At 35.6% G+C, this 26,216-nt stretch overlaps 1 protein-coding gene across 5 annotated transcripts in view; it reads left to right on the plus strand.

Annotated features, from left to right (window-relative positions):
* CDH18 (cadherin 18) overlaps positions 1–26,216 on the plus strand; it is a 360,524-nt gene that overhangs the window by 109,988 nt on the left and 224,320 nt on the right. For 4 of the 5 annotated variants that reach the window (XM_055245947.2, XM_055245950.2, XM_055245951.2 and 1 more), the window contains exon 3: positions 2,197–2,316. In XM_055245947.2, coding sequence (XP_055101922.1) covers positions 2,197–2,316 — 120 coding nt within the window. The remainder of the gene's footprint in view (positions 1–2,196; positions 2,317–26,216) is intronic. The other variant, XM_055245949.2, reaches the window with a different exon arrangement.

The raw sequence follows: 26,216 nt of genomic DNA on the forward strand, positions 1-26,216 counted from the left end.
AATAAAAAATAAAATGCCCTATTCAATTTATTAGGTAAATGTGTGTTTAGTTTTATAAGAAATTGCCAAACAATCACATTTCTATCCACAGTGTATGAGTGACCCAGTTTCTCAGCATTCTAAACAGCACTTACTGTCACCATACTATTTTATTGGTCTATAATCTGAAACCTCTTTCAGACATAACACAGCTCTCATCCTATGAGGATGCATAATTGCAAGTCATATTTCTTCTTAGAGTCTCATTGTTAAAATACTATTTAGGGGCCAGAATCCTTAATATATTATACATATTTATGATATGCTAATAAGGATTGTTAGGTGAACTTGGCATATTAATTCTATTTTCTAGGATCCCTTGAAGACACAGAACAAGCTTTCCCTAAAGTTGTGTCTGAAGTTCAACATAGAAGTACAAATTTTTTTTTTTTTTTTTTTTTTGAGACGAAGTTTCGCTCTTGTTGCCCAGGCTGGAGTGCAATGGCACAATCTCGGCTCACTGCAGCCTCCACCTCCCAGGTTCAAGCAATTCTCCTGCCTCAGCCTCCCAAGTAGCTGGGATTACAGGCATGCACTGCCATGCCCAGCTAATTTTTGTATTTTTAGTAGAGACAGGGTTTCACCATGTTTGCCAGGCTGGTCTCGAACTCCTGACCTCAGGTGATCCCCCAGCCTCAGCCTCCCAAAGTGCTGGGATTACAGGAATGAGCCAGCACGCCCAGGCCTAGAAGTACAAATTTTCTAGGTGAACAGATATTAGGTCCTGAATCATTGACAGAATTACTAAAATAAAAAACTATTAATTGTCAGTGCTTCCATATTCAAATACCAAAATGAATACAAAATTCCATACAAGATCAATTGATTGTAAAAATATTTTTACTTGATAGATAACCCAAATTAGTAGGAAGAATTTTTCTAGTGATGTGGAATAAAATATCAAGTATGCACCATTAGATGATTCATCAGGTACATTTTATGAATAGATACGAACTCTTAGATGAGCATTCTTACTGACTAATTCTGCAATGAAATTGTATATCCCTTAATATATGGTTGTCATGTTATACTTAGATTAAGTTTTCATTTAGAAACAATTGAAATATTATATAGGTGTATCTAATTATGCAAATTGTGTTTTAAAAAGTAAGCATAAAGACACGAGCATACTAGATTTAATAATTACCCCAAAATACAGTATTTTAAATGTTATAAATGAATTTACAATTCATTTTCATTTTTAAAAATCCAGTGCAATGTTGGCACTGTGTACAAGACACTAAAGGAATGAGATTTGAACTTAGTAGACCAGTTGGCTGCGCGCAGTGGCTCACGCCTTTAATTCCAGCACTTTGGGAGGCTGAGGGGGGTGGATCACCACAGATCAGGAGTTCAAGACCAACCTGGCCAACATGGTGAAACCCTATCTCTACTAAAAATACAAAAATTATGTGGGCACCGTGGAGGGTGCCTGTAGTCCTAGCTACTCAGGAAGCTGAGGCAGGAGAATCGCTTGAATCTGGGAGGCAGAGGTTGCAGTGAGCCGAGATCGCGTTACTGCACTCCAGGCTGAATGACAGAGCAAGACTCCATCTCATGTCTCAAAAACAAACAAAAAAAACAAATAAAAAAAGGAGACCAGTTATGTGACTCATTAATTATGCAGGTAATAAATAAAAAGAATGTGTAAGACAGAAAATGACTTGGATGGAGTGTGGTGATGTCATTAATAATTTAATATGAACTCACCCACCTTCCCAACTTAATCACAAATCATTCCACCTCCAGTTTTCAGAACAGTCATGAAACATGCTATATACAGCTTTATCATACCTCTGATTTAACTGCACAATTAGTAGCAATTTGATACATGAGTACAAGCCAACCAAACCTTGGTTATATTTTATTGCTTTTTTAATGAAAATCAAAAGAGACCATCATTCACAATGTTACCAGCACAAGAAGAGCCATGTTAAAAGGTTTGAGACGAATATTATATTTTAGACTCTCTTTCATTACAGTTGATGGCAGGGAAAGAAAGCAAGTAATATGTTTTATACATAAATTTAATTAAATTTACTAGGACACAACCAGTACTGATCTCCATAGCTATTTCGGCATACCCATTTTCTGTGTTCAAATTAATCATATGCTAAATGCCATCACACACTAAAATTTGTTTTCCTGAATGCACAGGTACCTCTGTTCTACAGGTGACAGCTACTGATGCAGATGACCCTACCTATGGAAACAGCGCTCGGGTGGTTTACAGCATTCTTCAGGGACAACCCTACTTCTCCGTCGATCCTAAAACAGGTTAGTGCATTTACACGTAACTCGCATGCAAGCATTTGCTACAGTAAATTGCAAAGCAATGGTTTTTATTTCCATATGCTCTTTTCTATCAGATAATGTGATTTTAACACATTTTAAACATATCTTCACTTTTTCTAAAACAATGTAATGAAATAATTGAAAATAAATTAATGTACATATATTATGCTTTCCCTATTATGTTGATTATCCGTTATTTATACCCATGCAAGAAAACGTTACTTATCCTTCAGTATTTCTGTAATACTTATATAAATAATGTCTGTTTAAAACAAATATGGCATATTACAGACGTTGAATGAGATTTTCAAATATATTATTTGCTCCGCTTATATATTAGTTTTAATTCTTTGCTGAAGAGGGTAAATAGTTCTTTGAAATTTTCCTACATTGATTTTGCTTGTCACATAAATTGTTAAGTATATATACACACACATATATATAAAATTGTATTGTATTGGGGAATTTCTATTGCTTGAGTTGGCAATTTTTTCTAATGAGTAAATTATTCAGCCCTCAAATATTGTGTTACCAAAAAAAAAAATAAAATAATGCCAAAGACATAAATATTTTTTCAGGAAAAAAATATAAATTCTGCTCTCCTGTTATTTTTTGCTGGCCAAAACATATTATATAAATCGTATCATATGGCGTTATATCACATCAATTATATCCTGTCATATCAGGCCAAAATGGTAATGAAGGCTGCTTAATAATATATTACAGGATTTGCTACAGCAACATAATCCAAAAACCATAAAAGAATCACATGTCACCATTGACAATCAATTTGTTGCTAAAAATTTGGTCAAGTAAAACTTATTTTTAATTTAGACAAGTGTTCAGTGACAAATCTCGAGTTTTTCTAAAATTTTAAGGATGTACATATTTATGAGATGGATGAAGTAGAGAGAGATCTAGGATGTTCCAGCAGCACCCTACATCCTTCCTGACCACGAGATGCACTCTGAATCAGTTCAACATCTGGCATCTCCAACTAAATGGCATAGCCACATAACTAATGCAAAAAGGAGTTATTTTTAAATCATAAATATCTCTTTATACTTCTATAACTATATAGTATATAACCATTTTTCAGGGAACCTTGTTCCATAAGTCTACAGATTATAGATTTGTTCACCAATGGGTTATGTGAAGCACATCCAAATAAAAAGATGGTATAGATAAGCACTTTCTCTCTAGCTAATACCACTAGATTGTTTGCCAAGAGTTTTGTCATTATCATGTTTACAAGAGGGTTTGATTGGGTCACTTGCCTTCTTTCTTTTCCTGGAGTGCTCCAACATGGAAATACACTGGCATGAATGGATCTCAGACATACTTGCTTAACTAACTTTTCTTTCTTTCTTTCTTTCTTTCTTTCTTTCTTTCTTTCTTTCTTTCTTTCTTTCTTTCTTTCTTCTCTTTCTTTCTTTCTTTCTTTCTTTCTTCTTTCTTTCTTTCTTTTTCTTTCTTTCCTTCTTCCTTCCTTCCCTCCTTTCTTTCTTTCTTTCTTTCTTTCTTTCTTTCTTTCTTTCTTTCTTTCTTCTTTCTTTCTTTTGCCTTAAAAAGAAAGCAACATAGAACATATATAGATATAGAAATGAAGAATATACACATGAATATATATAAATATCCTTATACACATTATAATTATAGAATAGATTGTAATATGTAGTTAAAGTGAAAAATAGAAATTGGGATATAATAAAATAAATAACATAATGCAACTTAAAATGAGTATGAGACCTGCAGGTTCTGTTAGTTCCAAGGTAGCACTTAATATTTAGGAAAACATGCTTATTAATCTACTAATCTAAGTGGCGGCACAAAAATGTACGTATTTATGATTCCACATTATTATTCCATTAGAAGAGCTTAGAATTAGTTGAAAAGCTTGTCGTTCTTTGATGGTGATATTTCACATTTTGTTCTATTTTCCCAATAATAATATTTGCTTCAAATATAAAATCAATATAAATTCCTACCTTGAAATACACATCTCCCTAGAGGAAAGTAACAGGAATACTGTTTCAACTGCCTTGTTTAGGATTATACTAACACACATGCATGCACATGTCACAAAGGCATACATGCATAAAGACACATGCACACAAATATATGACATTAGTGCATTAATGATGCCATACAAAGCCAAACATTTATTTATAAATAATGTTAGAGTTACCTAAGAGAATATTGCTGTGATATAAACATCCTGTATAAATTTTTTTAAAAAATTATTTTACACTTTTTATGCATACAGTTGGTTAACAAACATCAATTTTGTGTGTTCATGTGTCTGAATGTGAATGTTTGCATATGTTGTGTGAATAAATACAGGTATGTGTATGCACTTGGATGGATAAATCAGGTCACTGAGACCAATTCTCTAATAGTGTTGGACTGCTGTAGTTTGTGACTTGTGGGAAGCAAATATATCAGTAACACAATATATAAATACAATGTGCATTCATTTATGTGCATATATTATAGTTTAATTGAGTACTTCATTAAACAACAAAAATAAGTTTATCTTAAGTGTAAATAGGCTGCTATTCAAATGCTACTCTACAAAATTTTCTTTGCTCTTGCATTTCTTTGTTACTTTCTTCAGAGCTTTAATATATTGAATAAAGTGCATGCCTCCACTTTGATATGTGTTAATATCAGTATTATACTGGCTATTGCATCATGGGAACCTATGGATATCTGTCCTACTAGGTCATTAAGGAACAAAAGTGTTTTTAAAGATCTTTTAAATATGCAAGTATCTTAGAGAGTTAGACAGTTATCAGTAGAAAGTGCTAAGTGGGATATAAAATAAGATGTTCATTAGTCTTCACAAACAACAAATTTGGCAATTTGTGCTTAAAAATCCAATTACGATGCTATTAAACATCCTCAGAACTAATGAATTTAGTTGAAATTGTGCAGAAAAGTGACTGGAATAAAATACAAACATACTGAAAATCAAAGAATCAGTTACGTTGGATGGCATGTTATATAAGAAGCATGGAAATAGTAGTCAGTTATACTGGTGTATATTAATAGTATCACTTAATTCCATTCCCCTAATTAATATGACTCCATCTCAGCGTGTTTCCAGTTATTTTCACTGAAGACCAATCATAATAAAACAACTTTTGACCCCTCAAAATGTGGACTTGTGAGTGCTTATGACTAAAATCAGTGTTTGGATTGCCTTGTTTCCATGAAAGACACATTTTATTAACCATTGTGATCTTCCTATTTTGGCTTCCTATTTTGTCAACCATCTCTGTGTAGCTGTATCCAGAAAATGAATTCTGTGGCTGTTGAGTTACTATGTGTTACAGAATTAAATTAATAATATCTGAATTTTTTTTACACCAAAATCTTATTTATCAGTACGGTGAAACATCTTGTGAAAAAATTTATTGTTTTTAATGACTTTTGTTAAGGTAATTACTGTATTATTTGTGTTCAGTGTATACCAACAAAGGACAAATGTGCATTAAAAACTGATGGTTTAACATTAACTGCCATTTAAAAGGTGCAGGGGACTATGATGGTAAAATATAAAATACATATGCTATTTCTGGCTAGATTCATAGGAAGAAAACATTTTTTATGGTTACTAAAGAAAACATTTTACTATCTAAGGAAACAGCTAAACCTAAGCAATGCGTTTTGAGGAAGGCCACTGAGTGAAAAAGTCTTTTTGAGTTATCAGAAAATGAAATTCAAGAGAAATCTGGGATGATGGTTGTTTATTAGCACAACTCGAATCTCAGTCTTCAGTTAATATATTGTAAACTGAGTTAAAAATAAATCAATATTTCAAGATGTCTATGCCTCTTCAGACACCATAAAATTTTTGTCAGGTGGTGACTACAAAAGCTGAATGATCAAATTCCTATACAAAGGAACTAGTTCCCATAACATAGGTTGGAGACAGAACCAGAAATCTACCAGGTATCATTCCAGGGCCTTAGAAACAAGAGTGGAAACATCTCATTTCATTACAGAATGGAAGACCAGTGTGTAGTTTTTAACTGGACATGAAAATCTCTTAATGCTCATTGCTTTTGTGGCCATTTGATGATTCTCTGATTGCTGTTTCATAGTTAACAACTTACGAACTACTTAATATTATTTTTGTTAGTGCATATAATTTAAGTCATGCCTGTGTCTATTTCATACATGTATACTGAATCTTCCTGATGACCATTTCAGGAAGCCTGAAAATCCAAATTAAAACCTGATGTCAGGAAAAATAGTGGAGTATACTGTTTTACAAAATCCTAGCCTCCCTTACAATTGTTTGTAGTAGTCAATATCAGCTCTTTTGACCATAATTAACATGAAATGTATAAATCATTGACAGTCAGTAATGGAGTTCATACATTTGTATAAATGATTCTCATAGTGGGTTTTTTTCACATGCCCAGTAAATACTAGTAAGCCATTTTTTATTTTCATATTTGCATGTTTATGTTTTAAACTCATGTATCATTTTTCATACAGTCTTTACATATCTTAATGTAAGAATATTTATTTATAAAATACAGCAGCTGAAAACATTTACATTGATACATTCTACATTTAATTGTCAGGTACATAAAAATAGTAAGATCAGACAGGCTATCTTTATTTATATACAAAGAGCATACCACATATTCTTTTATCAACACTCCTAATGTATTTCAGTATTTTAATTTTTTGTGTTACATGATATTAAAAAGGAGTAGACATTGAATTTCAAATATTTTGTCAGTCAGATTCTTTTGCATTAATAACATCTTTCTCACAGGGACAGAACACTTAGCATCAAGTAAAATTCCCTACACCTAATAATGACTATCAGTTTCAAAGACACAGTCAGATTATTATTTATTTTGACATGGCATTATTATAAATATAATGAAGAAACTGCTTACTTGGCCTTTCTACCAAAGATTAATATACTATTTGGAGTCACATTATAGTTTAATGTAATATAAATATAGCATAAATTGTAAATATTTTTTCAGAAATAGTAAGGTTTATTGCAAAAGAAGTTGGGGATGCTTTGTGTTCAAATCCTAGAATACTACTTAGTTGCTTAATAAATTAATCAAATTACTTAAGTTTTTTGCTTCTGTTTCCATGTGTATAAACTTAGAATGGTAATAATGCCTAAATCCCATGGGAAAATGAGAGCAATGCTCTTAGCCCAGTCCTTGGAAAAATATAGGACTCAAGTTATCTTGTCTCCTTCTTTAAGATTGACAAGAGGCCAGGAGCGGTGATTCATGCCTGTAATCCTAACACTTTGGGAGACCAAGGTGGACGGATCATGTCAGGTCAGGAGTTCAAGACTAGCCTGGCCAACATGGTGAAATCCTGTCTTTACTGAAAAATATAAAAATTAGTCAGGCGTAGTAGTGTGTGCCTGTAATTGCCACTACTCAGGAGGCTGAGCCAGAGAGAATCGCTTGAACCCAGGAGGCAGAGGTTGCAGTGAGCCAAGATTGCGCAACTCCAGCCTAGGCGGCAGAGTGAGAGACTCCGTCTCAAAAAAAAAAAAAAAAAAAAAAGATTGACAAGAATTTCCAAAATTACTACATTTTGAATGATTATGAGAATTTGAAATAGTCTTATCTGAAGTAGTCAAAAATGATTATTTTGTTTGAAAGAATTTTTTAGTCGAAAGTTATATAAATTTTAAAAAGATAAGATACGTTGTGAACTTATATGCGATTAAATTCTTTCCAAACATTTTCTAGAAATCTTTTACAAACACGGTAAATAAGAGAAATATACCATTAGAAAATTGTGAATGATAATCTATAACGAGATAAAAGTTAGACAATAAAATAACCAACCTTTTATCTTTGGAATTGACAGTCTTGACTCAGAGTAGTGTCTCTAGATGAGGTAAACTGTCATGCTCTGTCTGAAACAACCGTCACGAATGCGGGGCTCTTGACAGACAATAACTGTGATTCTTCAAGATGACCTTTTCTCAACATTTTGTAACAGAATTCAATCAGCTATAAAAATGAACTCAGTTGAAGACCTCAATGAATTTCATAGGATGTAATCGAAAACAAGGTTTTTCAACATTATTTCTTCAGTCTGCATAAAGTAATTAAATTCATCAACATTTTTTGGTTCTCTATTACCTCCCCAAATTTATTTCGTTTCATTTTTGCTCAGTGAGGAAAAATATTAAGTCTAGGAATGATTTCTCTATATGCTTAAAAAAACTATGTAAAGCATCTTTAGAAGTCCTATAGATTTTAAATTTCATTTTATATAATTTCATATGAAAATCTATTTGACAATAGTTTTCACTTTCCAAAGTCAATATTTTATATCTTTTAAAAGCTAAGACGATAAAATACTTAAATTGTGGTTTACAATATCTGCAGAAGATAAAGAAGATTTCACAATAGAATATGCTTTGTCAATTTATCTTTTTATAGCCCATTCCTATTGATAATAATAATAACAATAATAATTGCTTGCACAAACAATTTTGCAGTATATCCTCACTTATTCATAGATTCTTGGAAACTGTAATCTTTAAGCAAAATAAAGTATAATGGCAGTATATATTGTTTCCGTCAATGTTACAAGGAAATGGAGTAATGGAAATGACATAATTTGAGGACCTGCTGTATGTCCCTTCTCTTGCAATCACCATTTTAAAGAACCTATCAAGGACATTGAGAACTTATTGTAGAAACATTTAAAAATAATTCTTTTATAGCTGACTAACAGACAAAAATGGTTAGGTAGTCATCATCAAAGCTAGGTAATTTGTTCCTCTTGGAAAAAAAATAAATAGGTTCCATTTGCTGAAAAAAAAAAAAATCTCACTTTGTCTACTTTAGGGAAGAATTCCAAGTAGTTCCTGAACTGCAACAGATTATGTGAGGATAACAACACAGAAAAAAAAGTCAACTTTAGATAGCATTTAAGAAATAAAGAGTTATTAAATTCTAGTAGACATTAGCGGTTGTCTATTCAATATCAATTTCTCATTTTGCCTGTCATCATCATAACTCTGATTTTACTCAGGGTGGCAATATACGCAGTTAAAAATCTAGATTTTTCCAACTTCCTTGTATCTGTCGACACTGCTCTGGCCAGTGAGGCCACTGAGGTATTTTAGGAAAATTTTGAAATCTTTATAAAGGTGCCAATGTTCCCTCAATTGGCTTTCTCATCTTCTGGATTTAAACATGTATTTGTGATCATGTGACAACAAGCACACAAAGAGAAAGTTACATGGAGATTGCTGAAGAAAAGGATCTCAATGAGGTCACTCCGATTATGTTATTTTTGTATTCAGATGCATACCCTGCACTAACTGATACCTGGGACCTTTGTGAAATGCGCTTTGCAGACATATGAACCACCTTCATAGTACAGTGCACTTCCCAGGCAGGTGTTGAGCTGGCTTCCTGAGAATACTTTCATTACTTTCAACCTGAAATCTATGAACCAGAGAGAGCACACTGCTCTCTCCCCATGAGTAACCACTTTACAGTTTCAGTGCAATATCAAACTGCAAAAGGACATTTTTCACACTGATTTAAATGAAATTCAAAAGGTATATTAGGTTTGCTATTTGGGGGAATCAAAATGAAACTGAATGCATTTTGCTCTGATACTCCACTGAGAATGCATATTTGTTAAATAATTTTATTGCCAAAACAAAGTACCAAAGTACTTTACAGACACTATAGATATCAGATAACTCTCCTACTCCGTGGCAAGATCATAGTGTCTTTTGACATCAACAGAATAATATCTATCAAATTTAATTCCTCTGCATATAGTTCTAACAAAATGCAATTATAGATCAGTGTTCTATGCTAGTCAAACTATTCGTTGTAGCCCTAGATGAAACAATTAAGATGGAATTAGGTTGAACTGTACACTTAAGTAAATTTGATGGTATGTAAATTAAACTTACATAAAGCTGTTAAGCAAACAGAATAAGGAAATGAATTGAATGTACTTCTTCAAAAATATCAACTGTTTGTCAAAAAATTGACCAGCTGCTACCAGGAGAGTAAAAAAATCATCTAATTCGCTATAAAATGGTAGTTATACCTTTACATTTCAAAAAGATAAGAATCAATGTTGGTCAGTTGTAGCATGTCTTACACTATTTCTTCCTAATAAAAGATAAATTTACCTAATCTTCTTTTTTTTGTGACCTCACTCTATGCCTCCTGAATCTCAATAGTAACTACTGAGAAAAAAAAATACTCAGAATTATTGTTTAGCCAATAGCCTGGCAAATATATTAGCTATTAATACTAGTTAATTTATTGTCAAATATTAAATCAATAGATAATAGGAACCATTGCGATTGTGTTGTCTAGTCTTTAAACCTGATTAAACATAATTCATGTTATATAATTACCAAGCAATTTGATTTTTCTTTCATTACTTTAAATTTATTTTGAGGTCATTTATCCTACTGCCACAGGATTAAATATACTGCAATCCCATTGATTTCCCTAGATTCTTCCCTAATCCAGTATCTTAGATATGTACAATGAAATCTATAAAGCACTAGAATATTATTAATGTTCCATAATTTTTACCACTATATATACACATATATATAGAAAATACACATATATAATTTTCCTATTATATATACATATATGTAGAATACATACATATATATAAATATATGTGTGTGTGTATATATATATATATATAAATTTTAAGCTCATACTTACTTCTATATTTCAACCAAGCACTGCCTCTATGTTATTTTTTCACTTAGTCTGTTACTCTTCCTGGCATGCCCTTCCCAGGCAAATTTACACTTCAATGGTTGATTCCCTGGACTCTTGGAACTAATCTCTGATCTTTGAGTAACATTTTTACATTCCTCCTAAAACATAGCAGTAGCCCTTTTGTTCATATGGCATTTCTTCTCTACTCTGAGAGCTCTATAAGGGCTTGAATACCATAGATGTTACTGTTGCTTTCCACACCAGGCCTCCCTGAGTGCTTTACACACAGTAGCAAGTTTTTAATTATCTGTATTTTCTTTTATTTTTATAAATTTGAAGGATACAAGTACAGTTTTGTTACATGGATATATAGTGGTGAAGTTTGGGCTTTTGGTATAATAAGCACCCAGAAAATGTACTTTGTACCCAATAAGTAATTTCCCATTCTTCATTCCCACCCACCCTTCAGAGCCTCCAATATTTATTATTCCCCACTCTATGTCCATGTGTACACATTATTTAGCTTTCACTTATAAGAGAAAACATGTAGGATTTGACTTTGCATTATTTTACTTAAGATAATGGCCTCCAGTTCCATCTATGTTCCTGCAAAAGACATGATTTCATTCTTTTCCATGGCTGAGTAATATTCCACAGTGTATATACAGCACATTTTCTTTATCCAGTCATCCATTGGTGGATACTTACTGTATATTTGCTATTGTGAATAGTTCTAAACAAACATATGGGTATAGATATGCTTTTGATACAATGATTTCATTTTCTTTGGGTAGTAGTAGTAGTGGGTTTGCTGGATCAAATGGTAGTTCTATTTTGAGTTTTTTGAGAATTCTCCATGCTGTTTCTCAGAGATTGTACTAATTTACATTCCTATCAACAGTGTATAAACATTCCCTTTTCTCTGCAGTGTTTCCAACATTTGCTATTTTTTTTTCCTTTATACTAACAGCCATTCTGATTTGTGTAAGCTGTTATTCCACTGTGGTTTTAATTTACCTTTCTCTGATGAATAGTCATGTTGAGCATTTTTTTCAAATGCTTGATAGCCATTTTTGTCTCCTTTTGAGAAATGTCTGTTATGTCTTTTGCCCACTTTGAAATAGGGTTCTTTGTTTTTTGTTGTTGTTGTTGTAGTTTATGAGTTGTACGCATTCGTTGTAGATTCTGGATATTAGTCTCTTGTCAGATGCATAGTTTGCAAGTATTTTCTCCCATTCTGAAAGTTGTTTGCTTGGTTGATTTGTTGCATTTGCTGTGCAGAAGCTTTTTAGTTTAATATAGTCTTACTTGTCTATTTTTGTTTTTGTTGCATTTCCTTTTGAGGTTTTAATCATGAATTATTTGCCTAGGCCAATGTTTAGATGAGTTTGTCCCAGGTTTTCTTCTAGTATTTTTATAGATTCAGATAATAACTCTTAATCCACCTTGAGTTAAGTTTTATATATAATGAGAAACAGGTGTCCAGTTTCATTCTTCTGGATATGACAATCCAATTTTCCCAGAACCATTCGTTGAATAGGGTGTTCTTTCCCCAGAGTATGTTTTTGTTGATTTTGTCAAAGATCAGTTGGCCTTAGGTATGTGGCTTCATTTCTGAGTTCTGTATTACATTTCATTGACCTATGTGTCTATTTTTATGTTAGTACCATGCTGCTTGGTTATGATAGCCTTGTATGAAGAACTAAACTGAAGGCATCATATTATTTGACTTCAAATTATATCTCATTATCTTTATTGAAGGCCTACATTATCTAACTTTAACTACAAAACTAAGTTTATAAAAGTTTTGTAGAAGAAATGACTTGTGAATTATTATTTTTAAATAAATATTAGTAATATTTGTATTTTACATAACATTTGTCACGTCTCTGATCTTCTGTAAACAGTTTTTATTTTGCTACTTCTATCAATTTTGTAATATTCTAGTTTAGGATTTTTCCAAATGATTGCCAAAACAGTAGTATTTCAGCGCTCTTAGAAAATTAAATATTTTTGGAAACATGATAAATAACATAATTCTTGATTTAGAAGTTTACAAAGTAAATTATTTCTGAGAAATGAAAACAACATGATTTACATGTACATAACTAAAAAATAAATCTCTGGAATGCAAGCTCACTGAGACCTTGCATTACTCATTTTTGTATCTTCCATAATGGTTAGTGCATTGTGTGACACATGGAAGACAATATTTGTTTATATAGAAATAAAATCTGACTTTGGGAAGGCAGTTATTCAAAATAATACCATTTCTAATATTAATGCTCATGGTTTTTTAATTGTCTTATTTTATTTCTCAAAAATATTCCCGTCTTCCATATATTAAATTTAGAAAGGCTGAATGTCTGAATAAGAGAAGAATCATTAACTTATGAGTGTTTTGTTTTTGTTTTTTGAGATAGAGTCTTATTCTCTCACCCAGGCTGGAGTGCTGTGGCATGACCTTGACTCACTTCAACTTCTGCCTCTTGGGTTCAAACAATTCTTCTGCCTCAGCCTCCCATGTAGCTGGGATTACAGGTGCCTGACACCATGCCTGGCTAATTTTTGTATTTTTTAGTAGAGACAGGGTTTCACCATGTTGGCCAGGCCAGTCTTGAACTCCTGACCTCAGGCAATCCACCCACCTCGGCCTCCCAAAGTGCCGGAATTACAGGCATGAGCCACTGAGCCCAGCCAAACTTACAGTTTTAAGAAGATTTATGTTTTTTCTATTATTGTCAAAATCTCAATTTCATTTTCTTTTTGCTTTGGTCTTATGTGCCTAACTCTCCCAACATTTTGGGATATGCCTTTTCTTTCTTTTCTTTCTATTGTTTTATTTTCTTTTCTTTTTTCTTTTCTTTTCTCTTTTCTTTCTTTCTTTCTTTTTCTTTCTTTCCCTCTTTCTCTCCTTTTTTCTCTCTCTTTCCAACTTTCTGTCTTCCTTCCTTCTTTCCTTCTTTACCTTCTTTTTTTGTTGTTGTTTTTTGACAGAGTTTCACTCTTGTTGCCCAGGCTGGAATACAATGGCAAAATCTCAGCTCACTGCAGCCTCTGCCTCCCAGGTTCAAGTGGTTCTCCAGCCTCAGCCTCCTGAGTAGCTGGGATTACAGGCGTCTGCCACCAAACACAGCTAATTTTTGTATTTTTAGTAGAGACGGGGTTTCACTATGTTGATCAGGTTGGCCTCGAACTCTTGACCTCAGGTGATCCACACACATTGGCCTCCCAGTGTGCTGGGATTACAGGCATGAGCCACCACACTGGGCCAAGCCTTTTCTTTAAAATATAAATAAATGTCTCAAGTTCCCATCCTATGCAGTATCAGAAGAAAGTCCCCCAAACCCCTTCCGCCACATATTTCTGAGGTAAGTGCCAGGTGAGTGGTAAGTGCCAGTTGAGGGGTAAGTGCCAGGTGAGGTATCAGAGCCACTGCCATGGCAAGTGATTGGCTCATGGGTGATTAGAGGAATTTACCAACAGTACAAGTTTGAAAGGAAAGTTATTTATTTATTTATTTATTTATTTATTTATTTATTTATTTTGATACGGAGTCTAGTTCTGTTGCCTGGGCTGGAGTGCAGTGGCACCATCTCGTCTCACTGATGCTGAGACCAGCTCGGTCATGAAGACCCTAACCCAGCGGCGCTAGAGGAATTAAAGACGTACACACACTAAAATATACGGTGTGGAGTGGGAATCAGGGGGCTGACAGCCTTCGGAGCTGAGAGCCGTGAACAGAGTTTTACCCACATATTTATTGACAGCAAGCCAGTGATAAGCATTGTTTCTATAGATTATAGATTAACTAAAATGGGAAGCAAAGGGATGGGCTCTGGCTAGTTATCTGCAGCAGGAACATGTCCTTAAGACACAGATCGCTCATGCTATTGTTTGTGGTTCAGGAACACCTTAAGCGGTTTTCCGCCCGGAGTGAGCCAGGTGTTCCTTGTCCTCGTTCTGGTAAACCAACAACCTTCAGCATGGGCATCATAGCCATCATGAGCATGTCACAGTGCTGCAGAGATTTTGTTTATGGCCAGTTTTGGGGCCTGTTTATGGCCAGATTTGGGGGCCTGTTCCCAACATGTCCCCCCTTTTTTTTGCAAGATGATAAAAGCAAAGGCTTTATCTCCATGAGCTACTTCTCACAGGAATCGCGATCCGCATCTGCAGACTATATAAAGACAAAAAACACAATTTAAAAGCACAATCATCATTGAAATCACAGAGCCTCCAAGTGTTTTTATCCATTTCAATGGGTTAATAGCTACTAATCCATCTGCGGCTCCTTCAAGCACTCCAGTTCCTGACAGTAAGGTCTGGTGTGCCTGGGATGCTTTAAATATTTGTTCTTTTAATTTTGCAATATCCAAAGGCAAGTTTGTAGAGTGTCCTAGATGCTTTTTCACTCTTTCTCAAATTTTGATCTTACTAAGAGCCATTAATAGTTTCCACAAATCCTTATGTTTAGCTCCTAGAGTGGGCCATATCATTTGAGGTTGAGGTGCCACTATACCGCCATGTTTCCAGATAATAGGACCTCTTGCCATACTTCTTACCATTTCTACCATCTGACTGTTTTATTCAGACCAGCTGAACAGAGTATGGCCATGGCATGCAGATGGAGAGGTGCAATTTAAGCTAAACATCCCCTTAGGGGACCATTCGATAATGATTCCATGGGAATCACTGTGCAGCACCTCTGCCTGTTCTGCAATGCAATCTTCCCAAACAAGCACATTTATTTTTTCTGACCAGGTCCATTCCTGTTTACAAATAGGTTTGTGAGGTGGTATGCCTCAATTATAGAAGCAGATTTATTATGGTAAATACTAAGACCAGAAAGCAAGTGTAACTGTGTCATAGAGTGATTACATCCAGGCATTATTGCCAGCCAAGATTGGTAGTGAAGGGGTAGGCAACTAGTGGCCTTTCCCAAACAGATAGGCAGATGTTCAAATCCTAAAGAAATATTCATAACAGTTCCTTCCTCATGTGGGTGAGATGGGCCTCTATCATCTGTAGCACCGAACATCCAAGAGCTATCGTTAGTGTATACCTCACTGGGGGGTCCAGCCAAGTTACAGGCTGTAGAAGTGGTGGAAAAGGTAAATACACCCAATAAGTATAATTGTTCTCCATGTCAGCCCTTGTTAAAGGAATACTCACGGCAATGGTGATCACCACTATCATAGCTATCATTAAGTTATTCATTGTGACTGGTTGTCCTGCTTTCCTCAGGTTTTCTTCCATCATCTGTGACAGCTTCTTGATCTGTCCCTAGGTAGGTGGCTGCATTCAATGGGTGTTGCTCGTGACAGTTGGCGTCCTCCTCTGCATCAACTTGGACAACGCTGCCACTGGTGGGTCTTTGGGATCCTCCCAAAACCTCTTCCTGGGTATCTGGCTCATAGTAAGGCTTTAGATGTCTTGATGGTGCGCAAATTGGCTGTTGATTCAGTCCTGGAGAAACACAAGCATAGCCTCTACCCTAAGTTATTATTTTACCTATTTCCCAACTTTTTGTTATCGGATCTCTCCACCAAACCAGTTGCTCTGCTTCTGTCTTTACAGCTGGTTTCTGTAGATGCTTTTTAGCTGCTGACAGCATCTGGCCTTTAGGCAGGCTAAAAAAATTGAAAGTCAATAATGCTAGATTCAATTGTATATATGGTGTCCCGCAGTCCCTATTTCCCCCCTTTTGCTTTTGCAACTGCTGTTTCAGGGAGAGATTCATTCTTTCCACTATGGCTTGTCCTTGAGAATTATATGGGATACCAGTAATGTGTTTAATGTTCCATATAGAGAAAAATGTAGCTAAAGTTTGGCTAGTATAGCCTGGGGCATTGTCTGTTTTAATAGAAGCTGGAATGCCCATCACTGCAAAACACTGCAGAAGGTGACATTTAACACAGGCAGAAGACTCTCCTGATTGGCATGTAGCCCAGACAAAGTGAGAAAAGGTGTCCACACATACATGTACGTAAGCTAGTGTCCCAAATGAGGGAACATGTGTGATGTCCATTTGCCAAAGAGAATTAGGTTCCAATCCTCGACGATTAACTCCTCCTGGAAAAGATGAGGAATGCACCATTTGGCAAGTTGGGCAATGCTGGATAATAGCTTTAGCTTTTTTCCAGGTAATGCTGTATCTGCGTTTGAGACCAGAGGCATAAACATGGGTTAAATTGTGAAAGTGTCTGGCATTAGATATTGCAGTAGCAACCAGGCAATCAGCCATTTGATTCCCTGCAGTCAAAGGTCCTGGAAGAGGTATATGAGCCCTAATATGAGTGATATAAAAAGGGCACATTCTACTCCTAACTGCTGTTTGCAATTGGGTAAACAAAGTTATCAGTTGCTCATCTGTATGAAATTGTAACTGAGCATTTTCAGTTAATTGTGTGGAATGAACCACATATGAAGAATCAGAAATCACATTAATAGATGTATCAAAAGCAGTCAATACCTCAATTACAGCTACAAGCTCCACTTTTGGAGCTGAAGTATAGGGCATCTGGAAAACTTTACATTTTGAGCCAGAATAAGAAGCTTTACCATTACTAGACCCATCTGTGAAGATTGGTATAAATTTAGTTATTTTAGGGAGAATCCAATTAGTTAATTTCAAAAATTGAAACAGTTTCATTTTGGGAAAATGGTTATCGAGAATACCCACAAAGTCAGCTAAATGGGTTTGCCAAGTAAGACTACTTATAAAAGCTTGCTGTATTTGTGCCTTCATGTATTTGTGCCTTCGTGAGAGGGACAATAATTTTTCCAGGATCATATCCATGTAATTTAACAATCCGAGTTCTCCCATTTCCTATCATAGTAGTGATTTGATCCAAATAAGGAGTCAAAGTCCATGAATTAGTATGTGGAAGAAAAAGCCAAAAAGCAGGATCAAGAGATCCTGCTCTTGAACAATAACACCAGTAGGTGAATGCTGAGTTGAAAAAATTAGCAAATCTAGAGTCTTCTCTGGATCTGTTCTATTTATTTGAGTCTTATGCACTTGCTTCTCAATTAGCTGTAACACTGCCTCAGCATCCTTTGTTAATTGCTGAGGGCTACTGAGACTAGGATCTCTTCTAAGGATAGAAAATGGATTACTCATGGCATAGGTAGGAATGCCTAGGGCAGATCGTATCCAATTAATATCCCCTAGTAATTTTTGAAAGTCATTTAATGTTTTCAGTTGATCCCTACATATGGTTACTTTCTGTGGCACAATTGTAGTGTTATTTGCTAAGGTCCCCAAGTAGGAGTAAGGAGTAGTAGTCTGAATTTTGTCCAGAGCTATAATTAAACCAGTGTGAGAAATCAAATTTTGCAAGTAATCATAACGTTGGAGTAATGTTTCTCAAGTGGAAGCAGCACAAAGTATATCATCCACATAATGAATAAGGTAACACTGAAAATTTTTTACGAATAGGTTCAATAGCTTGTCCTACATAAGTCTGGCAAATTGTTGGACTGTTTAACATGACTTGTGGCAACACTTTCCAGTGAAAACGCTTATCAGGCTGCAGATTGTTTAGGAATTGTAAATGCAAACCATTCACAGTCCTGCTCAGCTAAGGGAATAGTAAAGAAACAGTCTTTTAAATCTATGTCGATTAAAGGCCAATTTTTTGGACTTATAGCAGGAGAAGGCAATCCTGGCTGGAATGCCCCTATAGATTGTATAACTGAATTAATGGCTCTAAGATCTGTCAACATTCTCCATTTACCTGATTTTTTCTTAGTAACAAAGACTGGAGAATTCAAGGGGGAAAATGTTGGTGCTATGTGTCCTTTTTCTAATTGTTCAGTAACTAAGTCCTCTAAAGCCTCCCGTTTCTCTTTACTTAGCGACCACTGTTCTATCCAAATTGGCTTATCTGTTAACCATTTTAAGGTATAGGTTCTGGAGGCTTAACAATGGCTGCCATCAAAAATAATATCCTAAACTTTGGCGGGAACTTTGTCTTTCTGCTTGATGCAATTCCTTCAAAACTTGCAATTTTTTTCCTAGTCCCATACCAGGGACATACCCCATTTCATGTATCGTATGTTGACCTTGAGGTCTGTATAATTGCTCTGGAATTAGAGCTTGTGCTCCCCATTGTTGTAATAAATCTTTTCCCCATAAATTGATAGCTACAAAAGTTATAACTGGTTGAATAGTCCCAGGTTGTCCATCGTGCCATTCACAAAGCAAAATATAACTACTTTGATATACTTCAGTAGCTTTACAAACTCCAACTATGTTAAACTGAGCAGGTTAAATTGGCCATGTGGATGGCCAGTGCTGTAGAGAAATGATTGAAATGTCTGCTCCTGTATCTACCAAACCTTTACATTTCTTTCCCTGAATAGTTATTTCACAGGTAGGACATTTATCAGTAATTTGATTCACCCAATAAGCTACTTTGCCTTGTTTATTTGTGCTTCCAGATTCTCCTGTTCATTTAATTTCACTTTTCTGATTTCCACATACGACACGATCAGGAGCTGTGCTATACACTCTCCTGGCTCTGCTTTCCAGGGAACAGAAGTAGATATAATAATTTGAATTTCCCCATTGTAATCTGAATCAATGACTCCTGTATGTACTTGCACTCTTTTTAAACTTAAACTAGATCTACCTAGAAGTAATCCTATAGCCCCTGCTGGCATCATCTGACTGGAGACAGCAGCATTCTTTAACAGTCCCATTACAAAAGGAGAACCTAGTCCATATTGATTAATAGCTTGTTTAAATCCTTTAAGTATTTTAAAAGGAAAAGGCTCAAATGGAGCTATAATATTTCCCTGTTGATTGGCGTGGGGCCGGGGGGGGGTGGTGTATCCTAATAGGGAACTACCAAGCCTCCATATCACCCTCTCTTCTAGCCTGCTGAATTCCTGGCTGAATAGAACTGAGAGCAGTCGCTTGAGGCACTGCTTGAACAGCCACTGGGGCAACTACTTTTTGCCCTGTGTCCTCCACAAAAGAAAGATCTGGAGGGTCAGACCACTCTTTTTCTTCAAAATAATGAGGGTGTGCAGAAGGGTAGGGACAAACCTCTCCCTCCTTTGCCGCTTTAGCTTTAGCTTTAGCTGGCAAACAAACCTGCTCTGTCACCTCTTCTGTTACTTCGTTATACTCTCCTTCCTCCTCATCATCAGTGTGAAAAGTTTCCAAGGTGGAATGAACCAGAGCCCACACTTGCCCATTGTTACCCTGATGCTTCCAAGCTCCCCTTCTTACTCACCGTGGGGATTGCCTAAGAGTACTTGGGTGTCCTCCAGCTTAGTTCCACGTTCTCCAACCATCACTCTGGCAACCCTTCGACCCAGGTTCGAGCCCCACATATAGGCACCACTTGCTGAGACCAGCTCAGTCGTGGAGACCCTAACCCAGCAGCTCTAGAGGAATTAAAGACACACACACACACAGAGAAATATGGAGTGTGAAGTAGGAATCAGGGTCTGACAGCCTTCAGAGCTGAGAGCCATGAACAGAGTTTTACGCACTTATTTATTGACAGCAAGTCAGTGATAAGCATGGTTTCTATAAATTGTAGATTAACTAAAACAGGAAACAAAGGGGTGGGTTCTGGCTAGTTATCTGCAGCAGGAAGATGTCCTTAAGGCATAGAGCACTCATGCTATTGTTTGTGGTTCAGGATTGCCTTAAGTGGTTTTCTGCCCTGCGTGGGCCAGGTGTTCCTTGCTCTCATTCTGGTAAACCAACAACCTTCAGTGTGGGTGCCAAAGCAATCATGAGCATGTCACAGTGCTGCAGATATTTTGTTTATGGCCAGTTTTGGGGCCTGCTTATGGCCAGATTTGGGAGCCTGTTCCCAACACACTGAAACTCCACCTCCCGGGTTCAAGTGATTCTCATGAGTCAGCCTCCTGAGTACCTGGGATTACAGGTGCGTGCCACTACAGACCCGTCTAATTTTTGTATTTTTAGTAGAGACGGGGTTTTACCATGTTGGCCAGGCTGGTCTTGAACTCCTGACCTCAGCTGATCCACCTGTCTCGGACTCCCAAAGTGCTGGGATTACAGGCGTGAGCAACCGTGCCTGGCTGAAAGGGATGTTTTGTTAGTTAGAAAGAATGCTGCAGCGGGGTGTGGTGCCTCATACCTGTAATCCTAGCACTTTGGGAGGCCAAGGTGGGCTGATTGCCTGAGCTCAGGCATTCAAGACCAGCCTGGGCAACACGGTGAAACCACCTCTCTACTAAAATACACAAAATTAGCCAGGTGTGGTGGCATGCACCTGTAGTCCCAGCTACTCAGGAGGCTGAGGCAGGAGAATCGCTTCAACCCGGGAGGCGGGGGTTGCAGTGAGCTAAGACTGCACAATTGCACTCCAGCCTGGGTGACAGAGGGAGACTCCATCTCAAAAAAAAAAAAAAGAGAAAGAAAGAAAGAACGCTGCAGAAGAGTGTAGCGGGGAGCTTCGGCAACACAGGACTGAGGGCACCGTGGTGGATTTTTCCTTAGGGGTATTTGTAGGCCTTAAAGCTGGAGCTTAAGGGTAATTTGGACCATATTAGCCACTTAGGTCATGATAAATGATTATATTTGTAGACATTTTGGTGCCTTGATGTGAGCAAGACTTGCACAATACGTTTCAACATGCATGCATTCCGTAGATGTATAGAAATTTTAGTTACTTATACTTTTCTGGGAAAGAAGCCTGGTACCAGATGCTGGTTTTAGATAATAGGGAAGTCTCATTATTTCTAAATTCCTCAGATAAAGAATTTTGTCTCTGTCTGGTCTGCTTGATGGCCACCAGGTGATCTTTGCTCTCCTCAGAAAGGAAAGCTGAGAAGAAACTTGTCCCCTGCTTGCCCAGTCATAAATCAATTTTATCTCTACAGGGTACTATATTCTCTTTATTCTTGCTGGACAATAGAGCCAATATGCCTTCATTGCCCCCAAACACTGTTAACACAGGACTTCGGGGGGAACCAGACTTTTTCTAAATGTTGAGGGAATATGGGAGATAATTGTGATCTATGAATGAAGGGGTCAACTTGAAACAATTAAATACCTCCAAATTCCTCATAACTCTGTGTAACAGGAGACTAAAGCTCCTGTTTTTATTTCATAAGGGTCTCATCTCCCTCACTCTTTGGGCCATATTTTTTTGTTTGTTTCTATCTTTTCAGTGTCTTCCAAAATGTTCACAGAAACTCAAATATTACTGTGCAGAGAAATATGAATCTTCTTTGCCTTACTCTTGTTCACTGACACAAAGAGGACATTTTATCCTTTATCAAGAGATATATACAGCAGGGTTTTTTTTTTCATCCAAGAGAAGTTGTCCTTCCTTCACAGAGCTATCTGATTAAACCTCAGTCATTTTTTAAAACACATAAATTTCCTATTTTGCTAACTAGAGATTTTCCCAAATAGACAAGATTTAAAATTTGATATTTTAGCCATATTTTTATATTTTTCTGTATCTGTATCCCCAGTTAATATTTTTTATCATTTACAATAATTTTACTGACCACAATTACTATTTGTCTTTTTGGGATTTCTTGATCCATGCTTATTTTTTTACTCACTTTTTTTCTTTTTTTCCTTTTTTTCCTCACTTTGTTTCTACACTTTGTTACTTAAATTTTTTGCTCTTCTATAACAAAATTTCTATTTCCTATTTTTTTTCTCTGAATCTGATGGTAACTAAAGAGTTACACAAGTATGGATTTTAAAGAAACTGTGATGGAAACAAGGCCCATCGACTCTTCCTGGGAGATAAATGAGAGCCCTTTCTACTGGGAATGTTTAGATACAAATACATATACAAGCCTGGGAGTCCACTGAAATTGACTGGCAGTCTGAATTTGCTATCAGCATACCTGTGCTTGCAAAAGACCCACAGGAGACTGTCATTCTTAGTTTGTGAAGCAGTCATCCAAAGCAAGAGCAAATGCACACATTAAAAGAGAGTGCTTTCTGCTCCCAATCCTTCTCTGTATAGAAACTGTGCATGAAAACCCCAGAAATTAAAGGAAAAGGTAATAACCATTTAAATAAGTTAAACAAAAATGAAATCTCTCTGTCTACCTCCCCAAACACTGTTTGTATACACAAAGAGACACACAGGCATATACACACACAATCATGTGCTACACAACTGTGTTTCAGTCGACAATGCACCATAATACAATGGTGGTCGCATAAGATTGTAACATTCTGATTTTACTCTAAGTTTTTTATTTGTAGAAATGTCTAGATACAATATTTTAGTTGTTTAGATATGTGCCGTTGAACACATTAATGTCGTTTGCTTCATGCAAATACAGCACAGATACTCTTATTAAACAAATGAAGTTTGGTTAGGAACCCTGGTTTGTAGGATAAGCTGTACAGAATTGTATTCACTCAAAAGCAAATTAATTTTTATGGAGTATAAGATGATTGCTACTTTACAAAAATATAATTGGATCTTACTCTTTCGAAAGAAGAAAGACAAAAGAGGGCATAAGTATTTCTAGAAAAAAGTTGTAATAATACATAAATATCTCAAATGAATTGAATGTATACTAAAGTTTGTATACTTTTAAGGGGTACAAGCACACTTTTGTTACATAGTTATATTTCCTAGCAGTGAAGTCTTGGTTTTCAGTGTAACTGTCACCCTAGTAGCGTACACTGTACCTAATAAGTAATATCTTATCACTCACCTCCATTTTCCAGTTTGGGCTGCTATTAATGATATCATAGACTGGGTGGCTTAAACAGCAAACATTTCTCACAGTTCTGAAGTCTGGGAAGTCCAAGATTATTGCACTATCGTGATGAGGAATCTCCTTCTGATTTATAGATGACTACTTTCTTGCTATGTCCTCACATGGCAGAAAGAGAGATGAAGAGATAGAGAGAAACACACACAACACACACACACACACACAGGAAGAAAGAAAGACATCATCTCTCTCATGTGTCTTCATCTTCTTATAAGAGAACTGATCCCATTCGCGAGGGCTTACCCTTATGAAATAATTACCTCTCAAAGACCCCGCCTACAAATACTAACAAATTTGGGATTAGGGATTTAACTTATAAAATTTTGGGGGAAACAAACATTCAGTCCATAACAGGTATAAAGTTGTATCTTAGAATATGAACTGTGTTGTATAGTCAAAAGAACACTAAAGTTGGATTCTGCACACTCCTTGGATCCTGACTACATATTTTTTGAAATATAGTTTGGAAACTCTAGCCTTTCATAGATCAATTGCAGGTTATTTGGGAACATTGAATGAGACAATATGGATGAGCATATATAACCTAATGAAAAATATGAGTGTAATAAGAGATTAATGATGTGCATATAATCAGTGAGTGTGCCTGTGCTTGTGTGTGTATTGAATAGATACTGAATTAACCTATTACATAAAAATTCTGATTACTTAAGTATTTTAGAATTAGAAATGTACACAAGGATCATGATGGAATATAACTCATATAATATTTCAGGACAGAAGAAATGCTGATTCTGTTACTGTAAAGGAGGGGGCCTCAATTATGTTTGGGAACCTGTAGGGAAGAGAAACAGACTGCCACAAACATCCTAAGAAATACTTATGCAAGAAATTATCATTATGTCTTATGCTGAGGGCCTGCAGTTGCTACTCAAACTTTGAATCAAACCTGAGATGGTGATCATTCCTGAAGTTTAAATGGTATAATCACCTATCCCAATCTCTCCAAGACACGGAAATATTGAATGTCTCTTTCTTTCTCTCTCTCCTCCACATCTTTTCTCTCCCTTTCCAAAGGTGTCATTTATGTATACATATTATTTTTATTTTTATTTCACACACAGATACCTAAACTATTCCATTTTTAAGAGTAGAAATTATGCCTATTTATAATTTTTATTGGATTGATTCCTATTTTACAACATTCTATCTACTTATTTCATAATTTTTAACTTATTGTGATTTTAAAGTTTTATTTTATAATTAAAACACATAGCTGTTTTAGAGATCACTATCAAATGTTTGGAGATTTCTTTTTTATTGAGCCAAATTACCTTTTGATATAGTCAAGATCTGTATATAATATTGAGACCCACCTCTCTCCTGACGCTTGGATTCCAAGGCCTAGTTTTATAGATTTTATAATTCTATGTATTTATTAAATTGTAACATACGGTCCATAAAACAATAGCAAGCCTTTGATCTCAATGTGCAAGCTCATAAAATAATAATGCTTTCATAAAAATAGATGAAAGAAATCATTTATTAAAAAAACTTCCATATCTTAAAATCACGGGAGAACATTAATCCTTTCCCTAAGATCATCTTATTATCAAGAATGTGACCTATTCTTGTATACAGACTGCACTTTCTGATTGCCATATGATACAGATCTTTGTAAAATGATTTAATGGAACCTGAATTTGCTAAGATAGGTGCATATAAAGTTATAGATATAATTTATCTGAGGCTGAGAAGCTGCAGCATTTACAGTATTTAGAAGTAGCCTCACTTGCCAGTGACGGAGAAAGATTCCATGTGAATTTCAATAAAGTATACCTGAATAAGAGACCCGGAGCAGGAAGACTAGAAACTGCCTTCCTAGACAGAGCCCATGTTCATCTGAAGAGGATAGAGGTGGATCCTTGGGCAGGCACTATGAACACTTAGAGGAATTAACTCTATTTGCTCTTTCTGAAATTCATGGGATACACCTAAGGCTGTCATTGGCCACTCTTAATGACATAGGTGTCATTAAGATGAAAGGCTTTCAATTTTTCTTCTTGTGACCCTAACAAAGTGTTTTTATATTCACTTATGCCAGAACTATTAAACTTTCCTTCTCGTATTTTCTTCCTTTATGGAAAGTCTAGAGCCTTTTGTCAGGAGTATTCAATCATGCCACTTTGTTAAACTTTTATTCTGATGATTTTTTATATGATTGTGAGAAAGTGTAGTCAGAGTTTATATGTAAACTTTGCATAAAATAATCTACATTTTGCAGATAGTACTCTGAGTTTTAAAATGAAATTCTTTAAATCATACATTATGGATTCAAATATAAACCACTTACAATAACCAATATGCCTACAGTCAAAATGAATATATTTTCAATACACAATTTAAATAATGCATCAGTTTTATGTAGTTCTATTTATA

This window comes from Symphalangus syndactylus, chromosome 16, assembly GCF_028878055.3.
Source record: "Symphalangus syndactylus isolate Jambi chromosome 16, NHGRI_mSymSyn1-v2.1_pri, whole genome shotgun sequence".
In the NCBI taxonomy this organism is placed as follows: domain Eukaryota; kingdom Metazoa; phylum Chordata; class Mammalia; order Primates; family Hylobatidae; genus Symphalangus; species Symphalangus syndactylus.